This window comes from Rhodnius prolixus, unplaced genomic scaffold, assembly GCF_049639745.1.
Source record: "Rhodnius prolixus isolate KJV_2025 unplaced genomic scaffold, Rpr scaffold_3, whole genome shotgun sequence".
Classification (NCBI taxonomy): Eukaryota; Metazoa; Arthropoda; class Insecta; order Hemiptera; family Reduviidae; genus Rhodnius; species Rhodnius prolixus.
Window position 1 is genome coordinate 33,151,906 of NW_027411603.1, and position 23,697 is coordinate 33,175,602.

The window sequence follows — 23,697 nt, forward strand, 5'->3', positions numbered from 1 at the left end:
GACCACCGACCGTAGAGCCATCCATCGTTACCGGGAGACAGGCCTCTGCACTCGCAGACAAGGTTCGGGTCGACCAAGAGCCACAGAAGCACTAGATGACCGATTCATTAGAATTCACACTCTAAGAAATCGTACATCAACTGCTTCTGAAACAGCTCAAACACTGCTTACTGTTCGTAGAGTTTCACTCAGTGCCGAAACCGTATGAAGAAGGTTTGCTGAAATGAATTTACGCTCTAGGAAGCAAGCCACGGGACCATTGCTCACCGTAGACCATCGGAGAGCCCGTCTAGAGTTCGCTAGGGAACACCGCAACACGTCTGAGAACGATTGGAGAAACGTTCTCACTTCAGACGAGTCCCGTGTTGCTCTCTATGCACCTGATGGGTTTACCCAGTTTACCGAAGGCCTGGGGAGCGCTACGCTCCGTGCAATATTTCTGGTAGACTACCATTCGGAGGTGGTTCAGTGCTGGTGATGGCTGGGATTTCTATGGAGGCCAAGACTGAGCTCCACGTGTTCAACAGGGCAATCTTGAATGCAGATTTGTATGTGAGGGAAATTTTGCAGCAATATGTGATACCCTATGCACCATTTATTGGGGAGAATTTTATTTTTATGCGAGATAATGCCCGACCACACACTGCCGCCTGTGTTGTTCAATATCTACAGGACACTAGCATTCGTGTTTTGAGGTGGCCAGCACGCAGCCCGGATTTAAATCCAATTGAACATCTTTGGTATGAGCTGGGTAGGCGATTAAGATGGAGAAATAATCCTCCCAGGAGCTTAGAAGAGTTGCGAGGTGCTCTGGTGGAGATATGGGAGGAATTAACACAAGATTTCGTGAGAGATTTAATAAGGAGTATGCCGAGGAGATTGGATGCAGTAAGCCGAGCAATACACGTTACTAAAATTCTTTTTTTTTTTTTAATCGGAAGAAATACATTTTTTTTTCAAACTCATATTTTGCTGAAAAGTACTTTTTTGTTAAATTAAAGGTTTTCATTACTTTTAGATCATTTTTTATTTTATTTTAGCCTTTCCTTAACTTTATACTTCTTATATTTGCTAACTAAAATAAAATGTAGAACAAAAAAGTTACAGAGAAAAAAAAATAACGCATTTTTAAAGTGCGCCACTTTTTTTGTGGAGCAGTGTATATATATATATATATATATATATATATATATATATATATATATATATATATATATATACTAAACAGAGTATTAATGAAGTGTATTATATATTACATAGAATATATTTTCAAAAGATTACTAAGAAGAAGTGGCATTTATTTTATATCTAGGCATTCGTGCGATTACACATTATTTTTATTTTGTTTTCTACAGAATTTGTGCTGGGAATTAAAGTAGATATTAGGCACCACGGTAGCCGAGCGGTTAGAGGCAAGACCTGCTAATATGTATTGTGGTACTGGGTTCGATTCCCGGTCTTAGGCCTTGGATTTTATTTAATGGTTAATAAAAGAAATTTACAGTAAAGTATGTTTGCTAGTCGCCTCCGTCCACGACACCTAATTGGGTAGTAGGACGTTAAGCCCCGCCTGAAAAAATAGGCGATTACTTTACTTTACTTATCTACTTTAAAGTAGATGACGATAAATATAAACAAGTAAATAACTTAAAATCGCAAAATTCAGGTCATTTGCTTAGTGGAAAACACATTTCTCTACTTATACTTTTTCTACTGTTCTTTTTGCAGCAAGTATTGGACCTCTGAACAGGTTGTTAACCATTTATTTATTTATTTTGGCGTATTGGCAACTAAAGTCTTTAGCGCTTCTTAAAATTATTACTGCCAACAATAGATTTATTTAAATTTCCTTACTTTACAAGTGACAAGGGTCGGCAAAATGTTCTGAACTAAACAGTTTCTAAAATATCCCATTCAAAATTTTGTATACGAGGTGTGTTCAAAAAGTAACGGGAATTTTCGTTTTTTGAAAAAAATATTTATTTATTCATCTACATTAATATTGTCGCCTTCGCATACAATACACTTGTGCCAGCGCTTTTTCCAATCCTCGAAACACTTCTGAAACTCGATCTTTGTGATAGCTTTCAGCTCTTTCAGCGATTCGCTTTTAATGTCATCTATGCTTGTAAAACGAGGCCTTTTAATGTTCTCTTTATGTTTGGAAATAGAAAAAAGTCACATGGAGCCATGTCTGGCGAATATGGAGGCTGGGGCATCGTTAAAGTTTTGTTTTTGGCCAAAAATTCACGAACAAGCAATGAAGTGTGAGCAGGTGCATTATCGTGGTGCAAAATCCATGAATTGTTTTGCCACAAATCCGGGCGTTTTTTTCGGATTGCTTCACGCAAACGGCGTTGAACTTGTAGGTAGTACTCCTTATTGATTGTTTGACCTTGTGGCAAGAATTCATGATGCACTATGCCATTAAAATCGAAGAACACAGTGAGCATAACCTTCACATTCGACCGCACTTGTCGAGCCTTTTTCGGTCTTGGCGATCCAGAATGCCTCCACTGGGACGATTGAGCCTTAGTTTCGACATCATATCCGTAAACCCATGTTTCGTCACCTGTTATAACACGTTTCAGTAGATCCACATCGTTGTCGACTTCATTGAGTGACTCTTGAGCAACTTCCATTCTCAGCTGTTTTTGTTCGAAATTCAACAATTTTGAAACAAATTTTGCTGCCACACGTTTCATACCCAAAACATCCGAAAAAATTTCATGGCATGAGCCAATTGATATGGCAACATCATCAGCGACTTCTCTGATTGTGATTCGGCGATCGTTCATAACCATTTCTTTCACTTTTTTCACGTTTTCATCGGTTGTTGATGTGCTTGGACGTCCAGGTCGTTCGTCATCTTCAACGTTTTCGCGGCCACTTGGAAACGCTTATACCACTCGTAAATCCTTGTTTTACTCATAGCAGACTCACCATATGCCTTTATTAACATTTCACACACTTTATTTCATTTTTTACGCAAAATTTAATACAAATTCTTTGATCCATTTTTTTTAACAAACAAAAATCGCCAAGCTCGAAAAACACGTCTAACCTTAACGGCTGCCACTTAAGAAGTAAACAATGAATATTACTGAAAATTTTATCGTACTTCAGGGGCATGTGTACCAACATAATAAAAAAAAAATTTACAATCAGACTTTCCAAACCCGCGAAATTTAAAAATTCCCGTTACTTTTTGAACACACCTCGTATAAAAATTTAAAAAAAGAAAATGTAGCTTAATACAGCGAAAAGAAAATTCTTCAGAGAAAATGGCAAATTTGTTAAGCGGTAATTCTCCAATTTTCTTTTAAATATATTATTATAAGACATATGACCAATTTATTATTTAAATTAAAAAAAATATAGTTTTAAATAATCACATGCTGAGAAAGACACCCATTAAATTTTAGTGCAAATTCCAATTTCTTTTTTGAACTTTTCTCTTTCTGCCATCATTTAAAAATTTTAGTTAAAAAAAAAACATGGCATCCGGTTGTTGCTGTTTACATTCAGAGGTGAAACATGGTCATCAAGGTCATAGACAGCCAGAAGGTGAGTTCTGCATAGCAAATGAAAGGATAAAAAAAGAAGGTACAACAAAAGAAAAGAAGACAAAGAAGGCAAAGAAATCATCCTGCAATGCACAAGAAATTGCACAACACAAGTGTGAATTAGATAAGAACAAATTAAAATGTCAATTAGAAGAATGTATCAAGAAATTCGATGAAAATTCACCAGATACTATGGCTAGTTTGGCCAGATTAAATGCTTTTATAGAAGGAAAAGTCGATGAGTAAGTATTTATCCAAGTTAATAGCTAGAGATTCGATCTGTTTTTCAACATCACTGGGATCATCATCACTAACTCCCCATTTCTTTGTTGATCCGAGTTCAAAGATAAGTCTCTCTCTCAGAGTTGGTAATTACCAATAAGGTTTACAAATTGTAATTACCAGTACCGAAGTTGGCTAAATTATTTACTTACTCTTCAATTTTATTATATACAATTTTTTTTATTATTAACAGGGAAGTATGTTACCCTAAAAAGGAATGGCCACACTGTCCCGCTAAAGAGGGGCAAGACGCTTACGAAGTTCCACATCCTTATTTACCCGGCAGGACTTTATATGCCAAGCCTCAGTCGTATAGAGAGAATGTATTGGTAACGATGGATGGTAGACTGGCAACAAGGTACAAGCCAAGGAAATATTTCCACGAAGAGCCTCCTTTAGTTAGTATCCTGTTCCTGTGATTTCTTTTCAAATTGTTGCAATTTTCTTTGAAATTTTTGAAAATAAATCGAGAGTTTTTTTACACTTTAGAACTAAAATAGACAAAATTTTTTGTTTTTGTTTTTCACGCAAAAAAACCATACCGTACTATATCCTTCCATCAAGGGAACATTTTAAAATACTACAATTATTCAAGAAAATGGAATTTCCATCTGCTTCTTTCGATAATGCCTGACATTTATTTAAACACAATTTTTCATTAGAAATTTTGCATGTTTGACCATAAGAAGAAGTTCTAGCAAAATTTTTTTATTCATTTATTTGAAAATTTACAACTTCTGCTCGGCTAGCGAACGTACAAGAAGGGAATAATCTCCTCTGGAGTGATGCACCACTACTTCAATGAATACAAGCCAAACATTACTCAATGTTGACACTTTGTATCATTTTACAGATCTGTTTCGATAAGTAAAATCACTCTTCTAAACTTATCTAATGGCTATGTTTAGGAATATATTAATTTGTAAAAATTTAGAGGTTTTATTCCTCAGTAATGTAGATACTTCTAAAGAGAGTCTACCATTAAATAAATACATAGTGGTTGTTCAAACACTACTAATTATTTTGTATCTAAATGAAATTGCATAATTTTAAACAATAATGATTTTCTTGTTTGAACAGAATGTTCCACCTTGGGTATTACCTCGTTATAAAAGTCAAGAGTTAAGAGCAGGTCAGTTATATCAAGGATGCCAATGCTGGAAGAAGAACGGACTGCAAGATGACTGTCCACGATGGGATTGCGGCGGTAGTAGACCAGAATGTCGGGTACGCCCTCTGCCAGTTTGCCCACCAAGTATGAATCCACCAATTTGTGGCGTTAGAAAACCTAACCTCTATGATGGCAAACCACCCAAATGTGGTAAAGAAAGACCACCGCCTCCGTATCCAACTCAAGATATTAGCGTAAATGTATTCTACAAGGAAGTACCTAAAGCACCATCATTGCCATGTTTATTACATAAATGAAGACATCACATTTGATATATCATAAATATTTGCACCATTACAACACACAATTATAAACATCTATGCAGGCTATTTCTTCTGATCTTTGTTCTTATTTTAGATTTTATAGTTCAGCTGGAGAGATGTGTTTTTAAATTCCTATTTATAAAAGTAAAGTAAAGTAATGCCTATTTTTTCAGGCGGGCTTTACGTCCAACTATTAGGTGTCGTGGACGGAGGCGACTAGCAAACATACTTTACTGAAAAGTTCTCATATTAAACATTAAATAAATTTCAAGGCCTAAACCGGGGAATCGGACCTAGAACCACGATACAAATTAGCTTTGAGGGTTTCGGCTCTAACCGTTCGGCTACCGTGGCGCCTCAATTCTCATTTATATTTGAAATAAAAATGTTAAGAGTAGGCCTGCGCACTCTGCGAACCTGGTAACATTTTGGTGCGGCTAGCCACATGAAATTGAATTAAAAACCTATGAACAACCAAGACTATTACCTAAATAATTTATTAAATTAATTATCCCCTTTTAAAGAATTATTTCTTGATTAATAAATATAAATGTGTAATACGCTTTAAACCTAAACGTTTTGCTCTTGTCTACCATTCATTTGGAACGGTACAAAAAAAATTCATTTATTATATACAAGTTATATTTTTTAATTAAACAGCTGTGATTTCAAAAATACTTTATTTTCAAAGTACACACAGCTATTATAATTTAATTAAGAAATATAAAATTGATACAGTTAATATTCACTTAACTTATAACAATTAGGGAACTCTAATGTCCTTACACTATGAAGGTGTAATAAGAATTAAATTAGAATTATGATCTTTGGATAATATCTGTGGTACATACAAACATGACAAGGAGGGAGTTTCTCGGAAATGCGCGCAAGTGCACTTATGTTGTCATTGCAAGAATTCCATGCAGCTGCTTAATCAGTGAAATAAAAGTTAACATTAAAATATAACAAACTATAACTTACATAATATACTCTAAAAATTGACTATAACCGGCAGCAGATGTTTACGTCAGGTGCCTCAGCATGACGCGGCAATATAAGCAGATTAAGCTTCTACATTTTCCACTTCAGTCTTTATAAAACAATCCAATATTTTGGTATCAGAATATTTTTGCATTATTATAGTTGTTCTTATTATTTAACAGGAAATTAAGACTCAGAATTGACCAGTGAAGGTGATGCATATAAGTTACGCACATCTTCGTGGAATTTCCGGAAGATTCGACCAGTTTTCAGGAAAATGTTGGGTCCCTCATTTGCAGATCCAGCAGAAACAATCACCAGCCCATCAGCTTAGTTTGTGTTCCTATATACAAACTCTCGATCTCGCGACGCCGTTATAGGGTATAACTAGTAAACATAAAAATTATCTGAAGTAGAAAGGTTATGAATGATTTGAGGAATGGTGCCTTGAGACTAAGAGGGATCGTTTAGGAATCGCCATAATTGACATTTTGACAGGAAATGGAACAGTAATGAAAGTAATATAACAGAAACCAGTAAATGCCCCTGAGCTTTGGTTCGAGAGGAACCATAGCCCCAACAGAGCTTCCTCGAACGATTGGAAGTAACCATATGTATAATTACTAGTCATTAGGGTGTACACGTAGGAGAGGTCGAAACTTCCACAGAGGGAGGTGATTCAGCTGCACGAATGCAACAAAAAATATTCTATTCACTATGACCCGATTCTCAATAGTGTCCAAGATATTTGCATTTTTAACTTTTCCGTCGATATTCGCGTTTTTCGCCATACAAACTGTCGTAACTTTTCTGCCCTTTATCCTACAACAAATCTGCTTATTCCAAACGAAAGAGCATTAAATTTCCTATAAATATGCTAAACCTAGAGTCTCAAAACCTTTCTTATAAACAATTAAATTTGTACTTTAATGTTTATTTATTGAAATCCAAATATTATCCTACACACTGAAACAACAGGAACAGTTGATCAATGATGAAATAAATTTTAATAACTTCTAGTCTCCCTGAAAAACAAATCTCAGAGAAACACTGGGTTAAAAAGGATGCACAGGTAAAACCACGGCACACCTCCAACCGTTAGATTGTAAAATACGGTCCTCGGACAAATGTTCACGGTAGACTGTAAATATTTGCTAGTAAACATTGCTAGATTATTAACATATGTGCAGATTGTGATTCTTAGAGAGTGAAGAGAGAAATTAGTATAAATATGTAACGCCTCATTTCCTTAGAGCTCATGTAAATTATCTAAAATATTTTAAATCGTGACCTATACTTTTTTAACAGCCATATTCTTTCTCTGTCATTCCACGAAATACAAACAAGTTGTGTAAGTTATGTTTTATACAACTTACTTGCATAAGTTCAACCCACTTGTCTGCAGTTTGTGCATCTTATTATTATTATTTTTAAATTTTAATAATTCCTACCGAAAATTAGTTAATAAGTTAAGAATTTAGAGGAAAATATATACATATCCTACGCATTGCAGTAACCTATTTGTTTGGGTTTTTATTAATACCTATTTAATACTCCTTAACAAAAACTTACAGTTTTAAAAGTTAAGTATAAGGGCTGATTAAACGCCAAAAGGTACACAAATCAGCAGTTCCCAACATTTCATTAATACTTCATTGATATAATTTAAGTAATTTTACTGCATTAACTTTTCCTTCACATTTTTTAGAATTTATTAGATGTCACAGACCCTTATGCTGGCCATTTTCGTCTACAAAATATTTACTCAAGTAGCACACCATTTAACTTAGATTGACTGTAATATCTATTTATCTATAATAATCAAACTATTAATCACAGGTGAAAAAGAAAACGTTATAAAAAATATTAAAAAAATATGAGGCTAAAAAATTCATAAACTTTTTTAAAAAATGCTTACACCAACTTACATCAATGATTTTATTTATTTATTTTTATTTTTAAATAAAAATCATTGGTTTAAGTTCATTCTTCGATTAAAGTAATTGTTATTTTATGTAGTAGTCAAACGTTTGTAATAATAAGTAATAAATAATCTGGCTTTATCGCAAATAATATAGTTTTCTTCAATTACATTCTCAATCTAGGTGTTCTTCCCACAATGTTTTATATATATATGTAATATAAAATAAAGAAAATAAAGATATGCATATTTTTAGAACAGCTAATTACTCCAGTATTTTACCATAAGTAAAATTAGGGGGACTAAATTATTAATACCTATTTAATATTTTATTTTTGCCTAATTATATTTATAACATAAAAGGCACAGTAACAAAAGCTATCTGACAACAAACTGAATGTAATAACATTAGTGAATACATGCACTTTGAACTTAGAAAATAAGTACCAAGATCTAAAAATCTATCAGCCTTGTTAGAAATGTTCATCAATCTACTTCGAGCTCATACTACAAATCCTTCACTTCATAAATACTGTTACACATTGAAAATTCACTATTAGCTCGTTCAACTGTTTCTCACTTTGATTAAGTTATTCCTGAAGGAATTTCGTTTAAAATAGTTGCCTGTTTAACACTGTCAGATATACTAAACAGATGTTGACGCACCTTCTTTTATTTTTTAAAAAGAAAAGAAGAAGAATAAGAAGAAGGTAAAACGTTAGGCAACACATTGTTGCATACTTAGTTTACCATTTAGTTAAATCAACACTGCACTGAAACACTGACAAATCTGTCGTGTATGCTTGCACATATAATGAAAACAATGCAACAGATGTAACAACAGTACTCTGTACAATAGTGTGCATAGATTTGTGTGAAATAGAAACATATTACATAAAAGGATGGAAAGTTACTATTGTATTTTGTGCCGTCACATAAGTCAATTTCCTATAAACCAATTTACATTGAATGTAATCAAGTTGATGTCGAAAAGATTGTTAAAATGTGGGTGTGGTTTGCATTCTTTAGAGAGAATGCAGCAGGTTTATATGTCTTACATTAGGCTAAATATTGAATTGCAGTTTTTATGAATTCTATTAGTGCTCGAAGAGGTTGCGATCGCACTTTTTATTGCCTTAAAGCGGATGGACATAGAATCAATTAGATGCTGATTTTATCTGCATAACTACCAGTGAGGGCGAAGACTGACAAGAATTGTATTTACAATAAAATATCTCGAATTTTACACATAAGTAGAACTACATATTGGCTTGTTAGTCGGCGCCTATTACCTCTCAGCTTTAAGGTGGCAAGCCAAATTGTTCACCACATTTTTCTTAGCAAATAATTTTATGTATTTAGTAGCAACCTAGCATCTAATACAAAACTGCATTTCAGATTTAGTATTTGTCTGTAAAGTTCCCGGAGGAAATTTTTATACAGTAAGAAAATCAAAAACCGTCTATAGTCTTTCTGTTTTGTGCAGTAGCGGTTCATATTTCAGGACAATCAAATAATAAATTTAAAATTAAAGACTAAATTTTGTATTTCATCGTTTCAGATTATTCCAAAAACTAGTTTATTTAATTTTTTTTATGTGCAGATGTAACAATGACTTACTGTTACTTGAGTACTTTTATCATCAATCATTTATTAAGGTCTAAGTGACCGTATGTGAAGAGTTAAGAAAAACTCTTTTTATTTGAAATTTTTAATTTTAAAAAAGGTACACCTCAAACTAGAAACACTGTGCAGAGCTAAGAAGTTGGTAGAATATCAGGGGTGTTAGTGTGTATAATTTCAGCAAAGCTGTAAAACTAATAGAAATATTAATAACAAAGACCACTACATCACGCATTTTTCAGCTTAAAATAGAATAAAAATGTTGTTGTTAAACACGTGAAATCAAAAAACCTAATACCTTAGCGATTAGCTAAAATTGGAATCTATTGCAAATATATTGAATTCTGGCAATCTGTGAGATATGTGACCAATCCAGACAATTGTAGTAAGTCTGCAATGTTGATGCTTGCAGTGTCTATTAAGAGCTTATGTAATTTTTATTATTATATTTTTATATATTTTTTTTAAATCAGCTGTTGAAGAAAGGGTGTCAATAGACTTAGATAGTTTATGTGCGGATGTATGCGTTATATAATACACTAATAAGGGAATATAACTTGCTTAATAATTCCGTTTTTGCATAAAAGTAGAAGTAATTAACTTTTGCAATAAATAATAATTCAAAGGCGTTACCTGGTACTAAAGTTATATTGTTTCATTCAGGAAATTTTGTAAAACCTAGCTACTAGCTTCAATTGAACTATCAACCTCTGTACTCTCAACTGTCACGATTTAGGTAAAGTAATGATAAGTAATCATGAGATGTTTAATAAACTGCTTTCAAAAAACATTCTTACCTTCTCAGAATGTTTCTATTAATGTTCAATATATATTCGTGATCTAATGACGGTTGTCAGCCATCTTTCTACCAAAATGTTTGGACCCCTCGTTGATATCATACCTTGGTTCTATAAATATATCAACTCCTACCTCACAGTGTCAACTTCCATGGAGTTATTTAATTTTACAACAAAAACACACAATTGACGGAAGCAAAGTTAGAATGAAATAGGATTTCCAATATAATTTGGATGTTTAACGGGCTCAATATCATACTTGTACAGTTTGTTCTTTAGACTCGTAAAAAATGAGTGGCCAAGTGTTACCTTACAGGTACAAGATTTGTTGGCACTTAGCAAAACTTATATTAGTCTACGTTATTTTCTTTTGGTACATTCTGCTTGTATTATAGGTTGGACAGGCACTAGAATTAGTCGTAGAAGAGGTAATTTTTGAGAAATATTCACATGAAATCAAAAATATTCTTTGTCATGCTAAGCATTTCTGTATGCTCGACTTTTAAAATAAATTTCTAAACTGAGAATGTTCCAATTCAACTCCATTTTGTTACTATAGAAATTATATTTCCGGCATTGATTGGAGAATGTCAATCATTTACGGCAACTTTTTCTCTTTGCGAGCAAGATAATCAGGTCTTTTATGTGCTACTCCAATCCATAGTACGAACTCTGTATGACTAACTGTGACAATAACTGTATAGCAGTTAGATCTGAGAACAGATATTTTAATGTTGAAATAAATGAAAGTAACACTTTACTTTAAGGTAATGATTTTCCTATTAAAACTAATATCTCTAATTTTTGTTGTTGTTTTAATAAAATTACTTTCTCCACAATAATAGATTATCACTTAGATAACAAACAAAAATTGGCATAACCTAAATGTTGTTGCTACATATTCACTCAGATTGTAAGATTATCTATAATAAGATCTTATGGGAAAATTCTGAAATATCTTATGGAAATGTTTTTTTTTTTAATGTAAATTGCACAAGTATATGTCTTTTAAGAGATTTCACCAATTGCTGTGATGGATATCTGACAAGACTGTAGTTGCTGATTTGGAATTCGTTTGATAGTTATATAAAAAAAGAGAGAACACTTTTACTTCAAAAAAATAATTAAACTTAAAACTTTAATGATTTATTAGCTTTAGTGTGGTGGCTATAGAAGACTGCAAAGTATTTGTTCTCTTTTTAGGTTCTCGGTAACTAGTATCAACAAGAGAACCTCTTTACTATTATTAATATTTTGTGTTTTTCCCAAAAACGGCTACAAGATATTTGTAATAATTAGGCGTCAAACATTGCTATATAAGTGTTGACATACAATTTGGATTGCGAATCTAACTGGTTTTATTTTTATTAATGTTTAATAGTTAATTTTATTTTATAAAGGTTTATCAGTGTTAAGTGCCGACCTGAGTTGGACTGCATAATGCAATAAATATTTACTTTCTCTTTTATATGAGTCTACTTTCTCTTATTACAGTAGTTTGGTTTATGAAGAGAATAAATCACTTTGGAAACTTATCCAAACTTCAAAGATTGTACGTGAGTCATTCGTTTCATCTAGTGACTGAATATATCAAATAAAGCTGGAGTTCACTTATTTTAGAATGTATATCAATTTTGAAAATGTTTTTTTCGAAAGTAGGTATATAAAAATTTTTTGTCACGAGTCCATGAAAATAACTGATTTTTCACTTTAATTAGAGAGGAAGAAGAAAATTCCATCTTAATTTGATCGGAAGCTTGTTTCAGCCTCACAAATATATAATAATAAATGAAGAAAAAATACCAAAAAAGATACAATAACTGAATTGTTAAAAGTGTGTTAAGAGTTAAGCCACTTCATGCGTTAGTTTTTGTTTAAGTCGTCTTCATTCTGTTTACTTTCTGAGTCGGAGGTGTTATCTAGTTGCCAAAGTTCGTTTGTTATCTAGGAAGGTCTTGTGCTCTCCTATCTATGAAATCATTGAGTGAGTACTTCCAGTTCCCTGTATATCTGTGTATTCCATTTAAAGTGCTCCCAAGGGGATATGGTGCACTTTTTTGTATATTTTGAAATACTAAAACTTATTTATTGCAGCGTTACTAACGTTCAGACAGACAAGGATCAGCACGCGTCCACTGAAGGAACAAGTATGGAGCTGTAAAAAAAATTGGAGTTTTATAGTCCAGTGGTTATGTTGAAAAATGAGTAGCTAGAATTGTTTGAGAATTTTGGTAGACCTGTCTTAATTTTAGGGTGATATATGAATTCAAAGTTACTTTTTTGTCAAACCAAGTTATTTCAAGGTTTCGAGGTCTTTTTTTATTGTACGATCTTAATTATTAAAGTTGTAGTTGGATGTAGTCTTCGGAGAGAAACGTTTTAGGCCTGTGATTTTTGTAAATTTATGTCCAGTTACCCTTTTATAAATCCAGAAAGTTATTTTGCCTGATGGTATTTGCGTATTAAAGGTAATAAATGTTCTGTAGGATTGAATCGTCCGCGTACACTGCAATAACAGAGGTGTTAAATGTTGGAATGTCGAGAGAGTCAATAACATGGGACTGAAAACTGAGCTCTGAAGAACTCATGTTCTTTTAGTCGAATTAATTTTTTTTTTCTCAAAGGTTCTGCCCTATAGAAATGAACTTAAAAATGTTTATAACTAAAAACGTACTTGGGTAGAGTAAATGTTGTTGAGAAATCCGTCCGTAGTGACAAATGAAGAAGTTACGTCCAGAAATATGTTCAACAGTTGTGAATTGATTCTTTTCAAATCCGTTAACTATGTTATTCGTTGTAGTTATTGAGTCATAGAATAAGTCTTCTTAAACTCTAATTGTTGAAATGGTATATTTTTATGATTAGTCTGATGTGTCAGTCAGCAGTTACTTCGGTATGAATATTTCAGGAGGTTTTGAGTGGTTAATAGGTTTGTGGCTTGATAATTTTTGGTCAACAAATAGTTGATGAAAAAATTACTCACCAAAAGAGAATAAATTTTATCTTCAAAAAGGAATGTGCAGCGCAAAAATTAAATAGAGCCAAAGTTTAGCCTAAAACTATTGCCTTCTTATTTCAAAAATGTTATTTCTACTTAAACTAAAACTTATATATTTTGTGTTATAAGATACAAGACCCAGTTGGAGCACCAGTCGGCCCTTTTAATAACAGGCCAGACATTTTTGAAACATTGTAGCTACAGCTGTAAAAAGGCTTTGATAAATATCTTCCGAAGAACGTCTATTCTAAAAACAAACTCCTTAGCCCAAACTATTGCAAGGATTCGATGAAAAATAAATTTTTCCTAATAATACAAAAATTGTAAACCACTGGTTTCTAGAGGAAATTTAAATCATTCACTATATATAATTAATGAAATACGAGGGTCGTTTGAAAAGTCCGTGCAAAGTCAGAGAGATAGCACCACTGGCGCGTATCGAGGTTATGATTAGTTAGTAGCATTTCTTGGAAGAACACACACCAAGTTTCAACCAGATCGGTCTATTTCTTTGTGTTTGGCATTCGTTTGAATCGAGGAAGTCGAGTGATTTTCAAAAAATGGACGAAAAAGAATTTCGTGTGTTGATTAAACACTACTTTATGAAAGGCAAAACGCCTCAGGAGACTAAAGAGAAGCTTGATAAACATTATGGTGACTCTGCACCTTCGATTAGAACAGTTTATAAGTGGTTTCAAAATTTTCGGAGTGGCCATATGGGCACAAGTGACGCTGAACGTTCTGGACGCCCTGTTGAGGTTACTACTCCAGAAATCATTGAATCCATGATATGGTGATGGATGACAGAAGAGTGAAGATGCGTGAGATTGCTAGTGCTGTGGGCATCTCGAATGAATGGGTACATAATATTTTGCATCAACATTTGGACATGACAAAGCTATCCGCAAGATGGGTGCCGCGATTGCTCACGCTTGACCAAAAACGAAATCGTGTGAAGTGTTGCAAGGACGGTTTGCAGCTGTTCTAGAAGAATCCGCAGGACTTTAAGCGTCGTTTCGTCACTGTGGATGAAACATGGATACATCACTACACTCCTGAGACCAAAGAACAATCTAAACAATGGGTTACCAAGGGGGAATCTGCGCCAAAAAAGGCGAAGACCGTTCCTTCGGCCGGAAAGATTATGGCGACTGTCTTTTGGGATTCGCAAGGAATAATCCTCATCGACTATTTGGAAAAGGGTAAAACTATTACAGATGCGTATTATTCATCGTTATTGGACCGTTCGAAAACCGAGCTGCAAGAAAAACGCCCACGATTGGCCCACAAAAAAGTCCTTTTCCATCACGACAACGCACCAGCTCACACCTCAGCAGTTATGGTGGCAAAATTAATGGAAATAGGGTTCCAACTCGTTTCGCATCCCCCCTATTCTCCAGACTTGGCTCCCTCGGACTACTATTTGTTCCCCAATATGAAGAAATGGCTGGCGGGAAGAAGATTTTATTCAAACGAGGAGGTGATTGCAGAAACGAATGGCTATTTTTCAGATTTGGACAAATCCTATTATTCGGAGGGGATCAACAAACTAGAGCAGCGTTGGAAGAAGTATATAAGCCTAACAGGAGACTATGTTGAAAAATGAAAAAAGGTTACCCCAAAAAATTAAGTAGTTTTTATTTTTGCGCGGACTTTTCAAACGACCCTCGTATTCTTAGAATTCATTATTCTCAGGTTTACTTAAAAACAGTCATTATCTTAATGTTTCTTCCTCAAACAGTGCATTAGAGAGACCAGATTTTCAAGGACTTAAGTAGTAAGCTGGAGAAAGTGAAAGAAGGTCAAAATATTATGAAGAACTTTTCTAAACAACGGATGATGTAATTGAAGCGCCGTTCGTTAACTAAAAATGTTGACACTATAAGATTAATATGTTAAACAATATTGTGAAATATATTTATAACTTTTAATGATGTCATTTTTTTTTTCTGAAACTACTCATTTTTCTAGATAGTAGACTTGTTTTTTTGTTCCTTTTTTTTAAAAAATTAAAATGCCCATACTCTTACTATATCGCTAGACACGCACTGGATGGGCTGCGATATTTTAGTGAAAGTTGAAAATGTATTCTTAAAAAATATATATATCTTACTCAACTACAACTTCCAAAGTAGACATTGACATATACGTTTTTGCTAAAGAAAAATCTTGTACAATATTGTGAGTCTGGTACAGATAGATTCAAATACATAACCAAGTAAATAAAGGAAAACTAAACAAAAAAATCAAATAAAAATTATCACATAAAAGAAAACCATTCTATAATCTAATTGAGGGGTAACATTTAATTAAAATCTAAAAGAACAACATTTAAGTTAAAAATATGAACTCCAATACAGAAATAATTACAAGTTTTTTTGTTTTTTTTTTTAATTTATTTGTTAAGTTACTCCAGCGCGCTAGACACGCTAGCAATGACAATAGCTGAAACTCACTAATTGAGGGGAGAAGTTACCCAGTGATAACACTCCCTAAGTCGTCTCCAGGATCAGCTACTCTCTTCAGAAGAGAGAAAATCGCGAGGCCATTAGCGTTTTAATCGCCTGGGAGGATGAACTGAAAGGTGATGTGATGATAAATGGCGGACAAGAGGATTGGAATGAGAACTGCAAGTTCTGATGAAAACTTTTATAGCGAGTTCGTGCTACCTGACATACAAATGGAATTTCCAAGTCTGTGTGGATAGTTAGATTTGAAATGTAAAATGGAGCGTTAACGATAGTGCGGAGGATTTCAGACTGAAGCGATTGAATTCGTTGAAAATTGGAGCGTTTCGTTGAACCGTATATTATAGTACCGAACGTCCAGGTGGGTTTTAGTATAGAATTGTAAATCAGTCGTTTGTTATTAAGTGAAAGTTTTGAACGTTGGTCTAGTAGGCTTTTAAGTAGTCGATAACGCCTGTTAACTTCAGTTCGTTTAAGTCGTGTGTGCGTGTTCCAAGTCAGTCTTTAGTCTAAATACAGCCCAAGATAACGGACAACATTGGCAGGTGGAATTGGAATTGAGTCATAGAAGATCGGAGGAAGAGTGACGCGGCGGAGAGTGAAAGTAATATTTTGAGATTTTGTTTCATACAACTTGATTTTCCATTTTCTTGAACCATTCCTCAAGAGAAAAGAGATGAGTTTGAAGGTTTCTGTGTGAAGTTACCGGATCAATGTGAGGAGAAAGTATAGCGGTATCATCTGCATAAGTTAGGAGGACAGTTTCAGGATGGGTCGGTTTGTCTGCAGTGTATATAACATATAGGATAGGTCCTAAGATGCTTCCTTGCGGAACATCCGCTTCAATACGATGTTTAGATGAAATACGATGTTCCGATTTGAATTTGAAAATAACGATCTGACAAGTAGGGCTCCAAGATGAGGAAGTGATTGAACGGAAGTATGCCCTTGGGTTTCCAGTGCAAGCCCGGGTGCCATAGTCGATCGAAGCTTGCTTCACATCGAGATTACAAGTAAACCTTTTTAAACTACATATAATCAATTCATTAAAGGATTAATTGAATTAAATATACTGGTTTAATCAGCACAATTAATTTGCAGGAATCCTCCAAGGAATCCGTTAGTAAGTTTTTGGTCAAATCCCTCAACGAGAACTTAATTTACAAAATGAATTTTTAAATTTTCTAAAAAATTGTTTCATCGATTTTAAATTTAGCATATTCATTGGAGACATGTAATCTACTAATTGTGTTTGAAACATGTTACCTGGAAAGTTTGAGCACTTCTGGAAGAAGAGGTAGGCTTTTCTCTTAAGTTTAATAAAGTGTAGTTTAAGTCTTACTTCAGCATAAAGAAATGTCAAATGTGTTACTAAAAATGAGTGCTTGAAAATCTTGCTATATTTTTCAAGCTTTATTTATTACATAACATGCAGATCAATAACTTTAAATTGAATCATTTTTCTTACAGAATTTGTCTCACACAATATAGTCAATGCTACAAAGAATGGATTACGTATTAAAATTCAGATTTTGACACATTAGATTTTCATTTTATGTAATTATTCTTGTATGTTGTGAACACTTTTCATAAATTTTACAACGTTCATTTAAAGAATTTGACAACGATTAGGTAGAACTTTAATTAATAAATTGGTGTGCTTCTTGAATAACAGCTGATACATCCCTTATAAAAAATTATTTAGAACTCCAATAGGTCATAATCATGACTTAATGAAGGTCACTATAGTGATAGAACATGTAAATGACTTTACTCGTATATTTTAGTAAAGAAACAATAGAAAGGAATCTGTTAAAAGTTTCTGTTTTTTTTAATAAATTGTCCTTGTGAATCTGGCTATTACTCAGAGGTCTCATTAATCGGATAAGAGATGAGAACAATTATATTTACTGAACACGTTTCAACTGTTTGGAATCTCGCAATATTACATTTTTTACAATTAAGATATCTGTCCTTCTCTAAGCTGTACAGTGTTTTCTCTTTGCAGACAGTACTATCCATCCAACTAACCCACAGATATAAGATATAACTAGGAAAAAAGAGAGAGAATTAAGGGTAGCAAATTGGAGTCGAACCTGTATTAAACCAGTAGAGAACTATTGAGCTAATACCAAAGCTATTGCTATACAAAAAAGTTTGTAAAATTCCAGAGAATTTCTTTGAAGATTAGTAGAGATTCGTCTTTAATAATTTTAGCGTTTATTCTGTAAGAGGATATAATAACTTCTATACTCATCAGAATATAATAAATTCCCATGCCTTCGAGCTAGGGACTAGATCATGTTCAGGGCTTATACTGATTAACATACGAGGGTCGTTTAAAAAGTCCGTGCAAAAATAAAAACTACTCAATTTTTGGGGGTAAACCTTTTTTATTTTTCAACATAGTCTCCTTTTAGGCTTATACACTTCGTCCAACGCTGCTCTAGTTTGTTGATCCCTTCCGAATAATAGGATTTGTCCAAGTCTGAAAAATAGCCATTCGTTTCTGCAATCACCTCCTCGTTTGAATAAAATCTTTTTCCCGCCAGCCATTTCTTCATATTGGGGAACAAATGGTAGTCCGAGGGAGCCAAGTCTGGAGAATAGGGGGGATGTGAAACGAGTTGGAACCCTATTTCCATTAATTTTCCGACCACAACTGCTGAGGTGTGAGCTGGTGCGTTGTCGTGATGGAAAAGGACTTTTTTGTGGGCCAATCGTGGGCGTTTTTCTTGCAGCTCGGTTTTCAAACGGTCCAATAACGATGAATAATATGCACCTGTAATAGTTTTACCCTTTTCCAGATAGTCGATGAGGATTATTCCTTGCGAATCCCAAAAGACAGTCGCCATAATCTTTCCGGCCGAAGGAACGGTCTTCGCCTTTTTTGGCGCAGATTCCCCCTTGGTAACCCATTGTTTAGATTGTTCTTTGGTCTCAGGAGTGTAGTGATGTATCCAGGTTTCATCCACAGTGACGAAACGACGCTTAAAGTCCTGCGGATTCTTCTGGAACAGCTGCAAACCGTCCTTGCAACACTTCACACGATTTCGTTTTTGGTCAAGCGTGAGCAATCGCGGCACCCATCTTGCGGATAGCTTTGTCATGTCCAAATGTTGATGCAAAATATTATGTAGCCGTTCATTCGAGATGCCCACAGCACTAGCAATCTCACGCACCTTCACTCTTCTGTCATCCATCACCATATCATGGATTTTATCAATGATTTCTGGAGTAGTAACCTCAACAGGGCGTCCAGAACGATCAGCGTCACTTATGCCCATATGGCCACTCCGAAAATTTTGAAACCACTTATAAACTGTTCTAATCGAAGGTGCAGAGTCACCATAATGTTTATCAAGCTTCTCTTTAGTCTCCTGAGGCGTTTTGCCTTTCATAAAGTAGTGTTTAATCAACACACGAAATTCTTTTTCGTCCATTTTTTGAAAATCACTCGACTTCCTCGATTCAAACGAATGCCAAACACAAAGAAATAAACCGATCTGGCTGAAACTTGGTGTGTGTTCTTCCAAGAGATGCTACTAACTAAACATAACCTCGATACGCGCCAGTAGTGCTATTTCTCTGACTTTGCACGGACTTTTCAAACGACCCTCGTATTTTTAAATGGCAATTGGTACGAATGTGTGTCTTAACCTTTCCAAGGAACCTAAGCCCTTCATTAGGTCAGCAAAGTAAATAGAAACCATGACGGAATCCTACAATAATTTCTCTTTCCTTTTGAAATGAATAACTCTGTCAATAAATAATTATGAAATGTACTCTACAATAAATAAATGAAGGTTAAAGGTCATGCAAGGTTTTTCTGGCAAGAAGAAATGGTCTAGGGATTTTGGCAAACCACAGGGTATGCTGGCTGTAATATTACATTGTCTGCTAATATTGAATGTAATATTACATTCATAAAATACAGAGAGCGTGAAAATAAGGTTGCTGTGTCTACTTATGAGGATTTAGTGCACCAAAAAGAAAATTGTACCTCACTAACCAATTCGCCAATACATATACAAACTTACATAATGTCTTTAATTCATATGAGGTATTATTACTATTATTATTACTATTATACACAATAATATAATAGAACTATATAAATTCAATAAAAATATTGATCATCTGATTTGACACAGAAGGTTCATATTTCTAATACAGCCCAAATTTACCCTTAAGTTTCATTAAATTTTCAATCAATCTACAAATATCTTTTTAATAACTATTTACAAAATTTAGTTATCGGAAATACCCAACAAGATGTCTTATTTAATAAATAACAACTAATTTGCGAGAAAAATTTAACTTGCTCCTCGTAAAATCAGTTCATTGACTTGATAGTTGGAAGTTGATATATTGAAATAATATATGTACATTTCATTGCTCCTTTTGCATATTATGAGATTTTAATGCCATGTGAGAAACTCATTTGTTGTAAAAATAATAAATTTCAATTTGATGTGAGCCCTCTGGGTTTAAAGTGAAAAGAACATTGATTAAAAATAAATTAACTATTTTAAACCTCTTTCACTCCGAAATGTATTCCTCAAATTTATAGTGTAAAGTCCATTAGATTAACCTATTAAACATAAATGCCAAACTATAAGAAATTAATTGAGATGAGGAGGAAACTTTTCGAAATATCGGCGAGATAATACTTCTAAAAGATACACCTATAATTACACCCACAAGCTATATTATTGGAAAATAAAACCATTAAATGCAATACAATTAGGTAAGTATCTTTCTTAGCTGTTCGGGGATAAAAGTTCAACAGTTTACATCTGAACACAATAATTTGTTACTCACAAGGTTGGTTAGTTTTAAATTAATTTGGTTGAGTTAAATATTATGAAACTGTAAGTAGATAGTTAAAGAATATTATGCTAAATTCAATGTTCCAAATATTTACATACATGAATATTTTTATTTAAAATAAAAATTAATTGTAATAATAATATTTATTTACAAAACTTTACATACGTACACAAAATCGAAAGATTAAAATTAAAAGTGTATTAAAACAATGCCACTTTCTTTAAGTTTTAAAGGCTCATGAATTCATGAATTATCTGGTTTATAAAAAGTGTAAAGTGTATGTAAATAAAAATTGTATATAATGTTAACAATAGTCGAATTTAATATCTGTTTATAAAAATAAAAATGTATTAATGATCATATTTTCTAACACCGGCAGACGGTTCTACCATGCCGTAAAATGTGTTGAATTTCTTTACTTTTGTATATATTACTTTATTAATAAAACATTATTATTATTATTATATTATTATTTTCTAACATTTGCAGCCTAAAGTATTGTTTATTGGAAAGGATAATTAATGGAAAAAAGGGGCAGATCGAGCTGTTATGTTTTTCCACGTTAGATATTATTTTCTCCAAGGAAGACAACTTCCGACAAATATCACATAAAAGGTATAAGACAAATATATCATTCAAGGTATTCCACAACACGAGCCTTGTAACTACTCGTATACCTCATAATTATTATTAGTTTCACCTTACATAATAACAGTAATGATGCAGATGGAAGGTGGTCTACCTGTGTACTAATCAGGTTCGATGCAATATGGGCTGGCGGTACGTGAAGTCTCCGAATAATAAGTGCAGGCCAGAGCCGGCATCTGAAAGATTTAAAGGTAAGATGCAGTGGGATATTGCAGTCACCACAGACAGGGAGTCAAAGCCAACAAGCCAGATGTAAACTGCCTGGACAAGACTTATCTCAAAGGTAGACATTGAAGACATGGCCGTCCTTCTGAGCTGTTACTATGGCAAAGAAGAGACACAAGTAGGGTTGTGCGACATGTGAGATTTAACAGCTATTCGAGGTGATGCTTATGGTCATCTCGGTTAACGATCTCAACCCTGCTGAGCTCATTGCCTACTCAGAGAAGGCACTTTATTGCTATAAAGAAGGCTGTGTTGTTGGACCCAACAGTGGGAAATTTCTTACTTGTAAATGAACGCAGCAAAAGTCCACCAAATTTAGGGCGACTATTTAATAGATTTAATTTTCTTCCTTGGAATAATTTTACTTCTTATGGTCTAATGACTTCCTCTTTCTGCCTCATATTACGAAAGAAAATTAATGGAACAATAAAATCCATATTTATTATCAAGATAATAAAGAATTATCAAATCGTTGCGCTCGAATTTTCGGGGGTAAAGCACTAGACTAAATGGAAAATTCATTTATAACTCAAATTCTCAGAGCAACAAAAAAGGCAATTTGTTTTAACAGACAGTTTTCTCAACACTTTTACAGTCTACATTATCATTTATAACTCAAATTCGTAATTTTTTAAAACAAATTTTATTTCAGCAGTAACTTAGGAGTGTTGTACTGCAGTTTAAACTTCCAAGAATCTATGTCGCTCTTAATGAATCCAATAAAACTAAAGCGATAAAGAAACCGTTTTAAAACAGACATAAAAATCATAAAATAAAATAAAAACAGGAAAATTAGAAAAAAATGAATTTGCAATAGAAAGTATGTAATAGTTAAACTTTTGAATTGTTATTTTTGTAATTATTAACGGCCGTTCGTTAAAACTAGTATTTTCATGGGCAGTGACAGAAGAACTGCTGTTTCTTTAATATCACCGGGGCTGACGTAAATGTGTTTTACATACAAATTAATATCGTTAAGCCTAGTTAAGTTGTATAAATTATTGTAAAAATTGTTATTATTAATTGCAATAAAATAATGAATTATTAATAATATATATTTTATTCAAATAAATGTAACTCTAAAACTCTAATTAAAAATGAAATCATTAAATTCTTTAAAATTAAACGTCATTCTTTTCATGGTTTGTCTGATTTCACATCATGGTACTGTCAGAAATTTTCTAATGAAATTTTAATGTTTTAAAGAGAAATTCTGGAAAAGTTTAGATTTCTAATGGTTGATTGTCTAGTAATGGAAAAAGTTAGTGTAACGAATTTAATAAATTCTTTTTTTTTTTATAAGGTGTGGAAGCACTTTCTCTCGTAACAATAACTTTAAATTAAAACTTAACCTGGAGGACTTAACCTCTACATCAGGATCTTTAAGTCCCTATGAATATTCCAGATAATCATAACAAACAATACTTACATTGACAGTACCAACAGTCGCTGAATAATCGTAAGTATGCAATGGTAGCTGATGTTTGCAATTCTTGGTGATTATCATTACCGGAGGCAAACTCAAGCTTAGCGTCACATAAACTCCTTCAAGTTAAATGTACATATTTGAACTCACATACTCAACTCTGTAATAATCAAAAATTTAAATTTACAGGAATAATGAAATAAAAAGCTGTAAATAATAAGTTAAAAAATATTATTCTTAATTCTAATTATAATGTTCTTATTGTGTAATAAATGTTACCAAACTAATTTAAAGTGTAGCAATTTTAACTTTATTTATAAATTATGCAATGCCTTTATTGAACATATCCAAGTCTGTTTGGAGGAAACAGAAGCAAAGAGAATGGCCTAAAACAGAGCTCTGTGACAACAAGAAGTTACATCCATAAAAAATGAAAGTATTTAATCTGAACATATTAGACATGAAAGGTGAAGCAACCGAAATAGATGTTTTTAG

At 33.4% G+C, this 23,697-nt stretch overlaps 1 protein-coding gene across 1 annotated transcript; it reads left to right on the forward strand.

Moving 5' to 3' along the window:
• Window positions 1–3,381: 3,381 nt before the first annotated feature.
• LOC141453069 (uncharacterized) lies at window positions 3,382–5,348 on the forward strand. The gene is made up of 3 exons (XM_074125806.1): window positions 3,382–3,808; window positions 4,042–4,246; window positions 4,929–5,348. The coding sequence occupies exons 1-3, from the start codon at window positions 3,498–3,500 to the stop codon at window positions 5,274–5,276; spliced, it is 864 nt and encodes a 287-aa protein (XP_073981907.1). The 5' UTR covers window positions 3,382–3,497; the 3' UTR covers window positions 5,277–5,348.
• The last annotated feature ends 18,349 nt before the right edge of the window (window positions 5,349–23,697 follow it).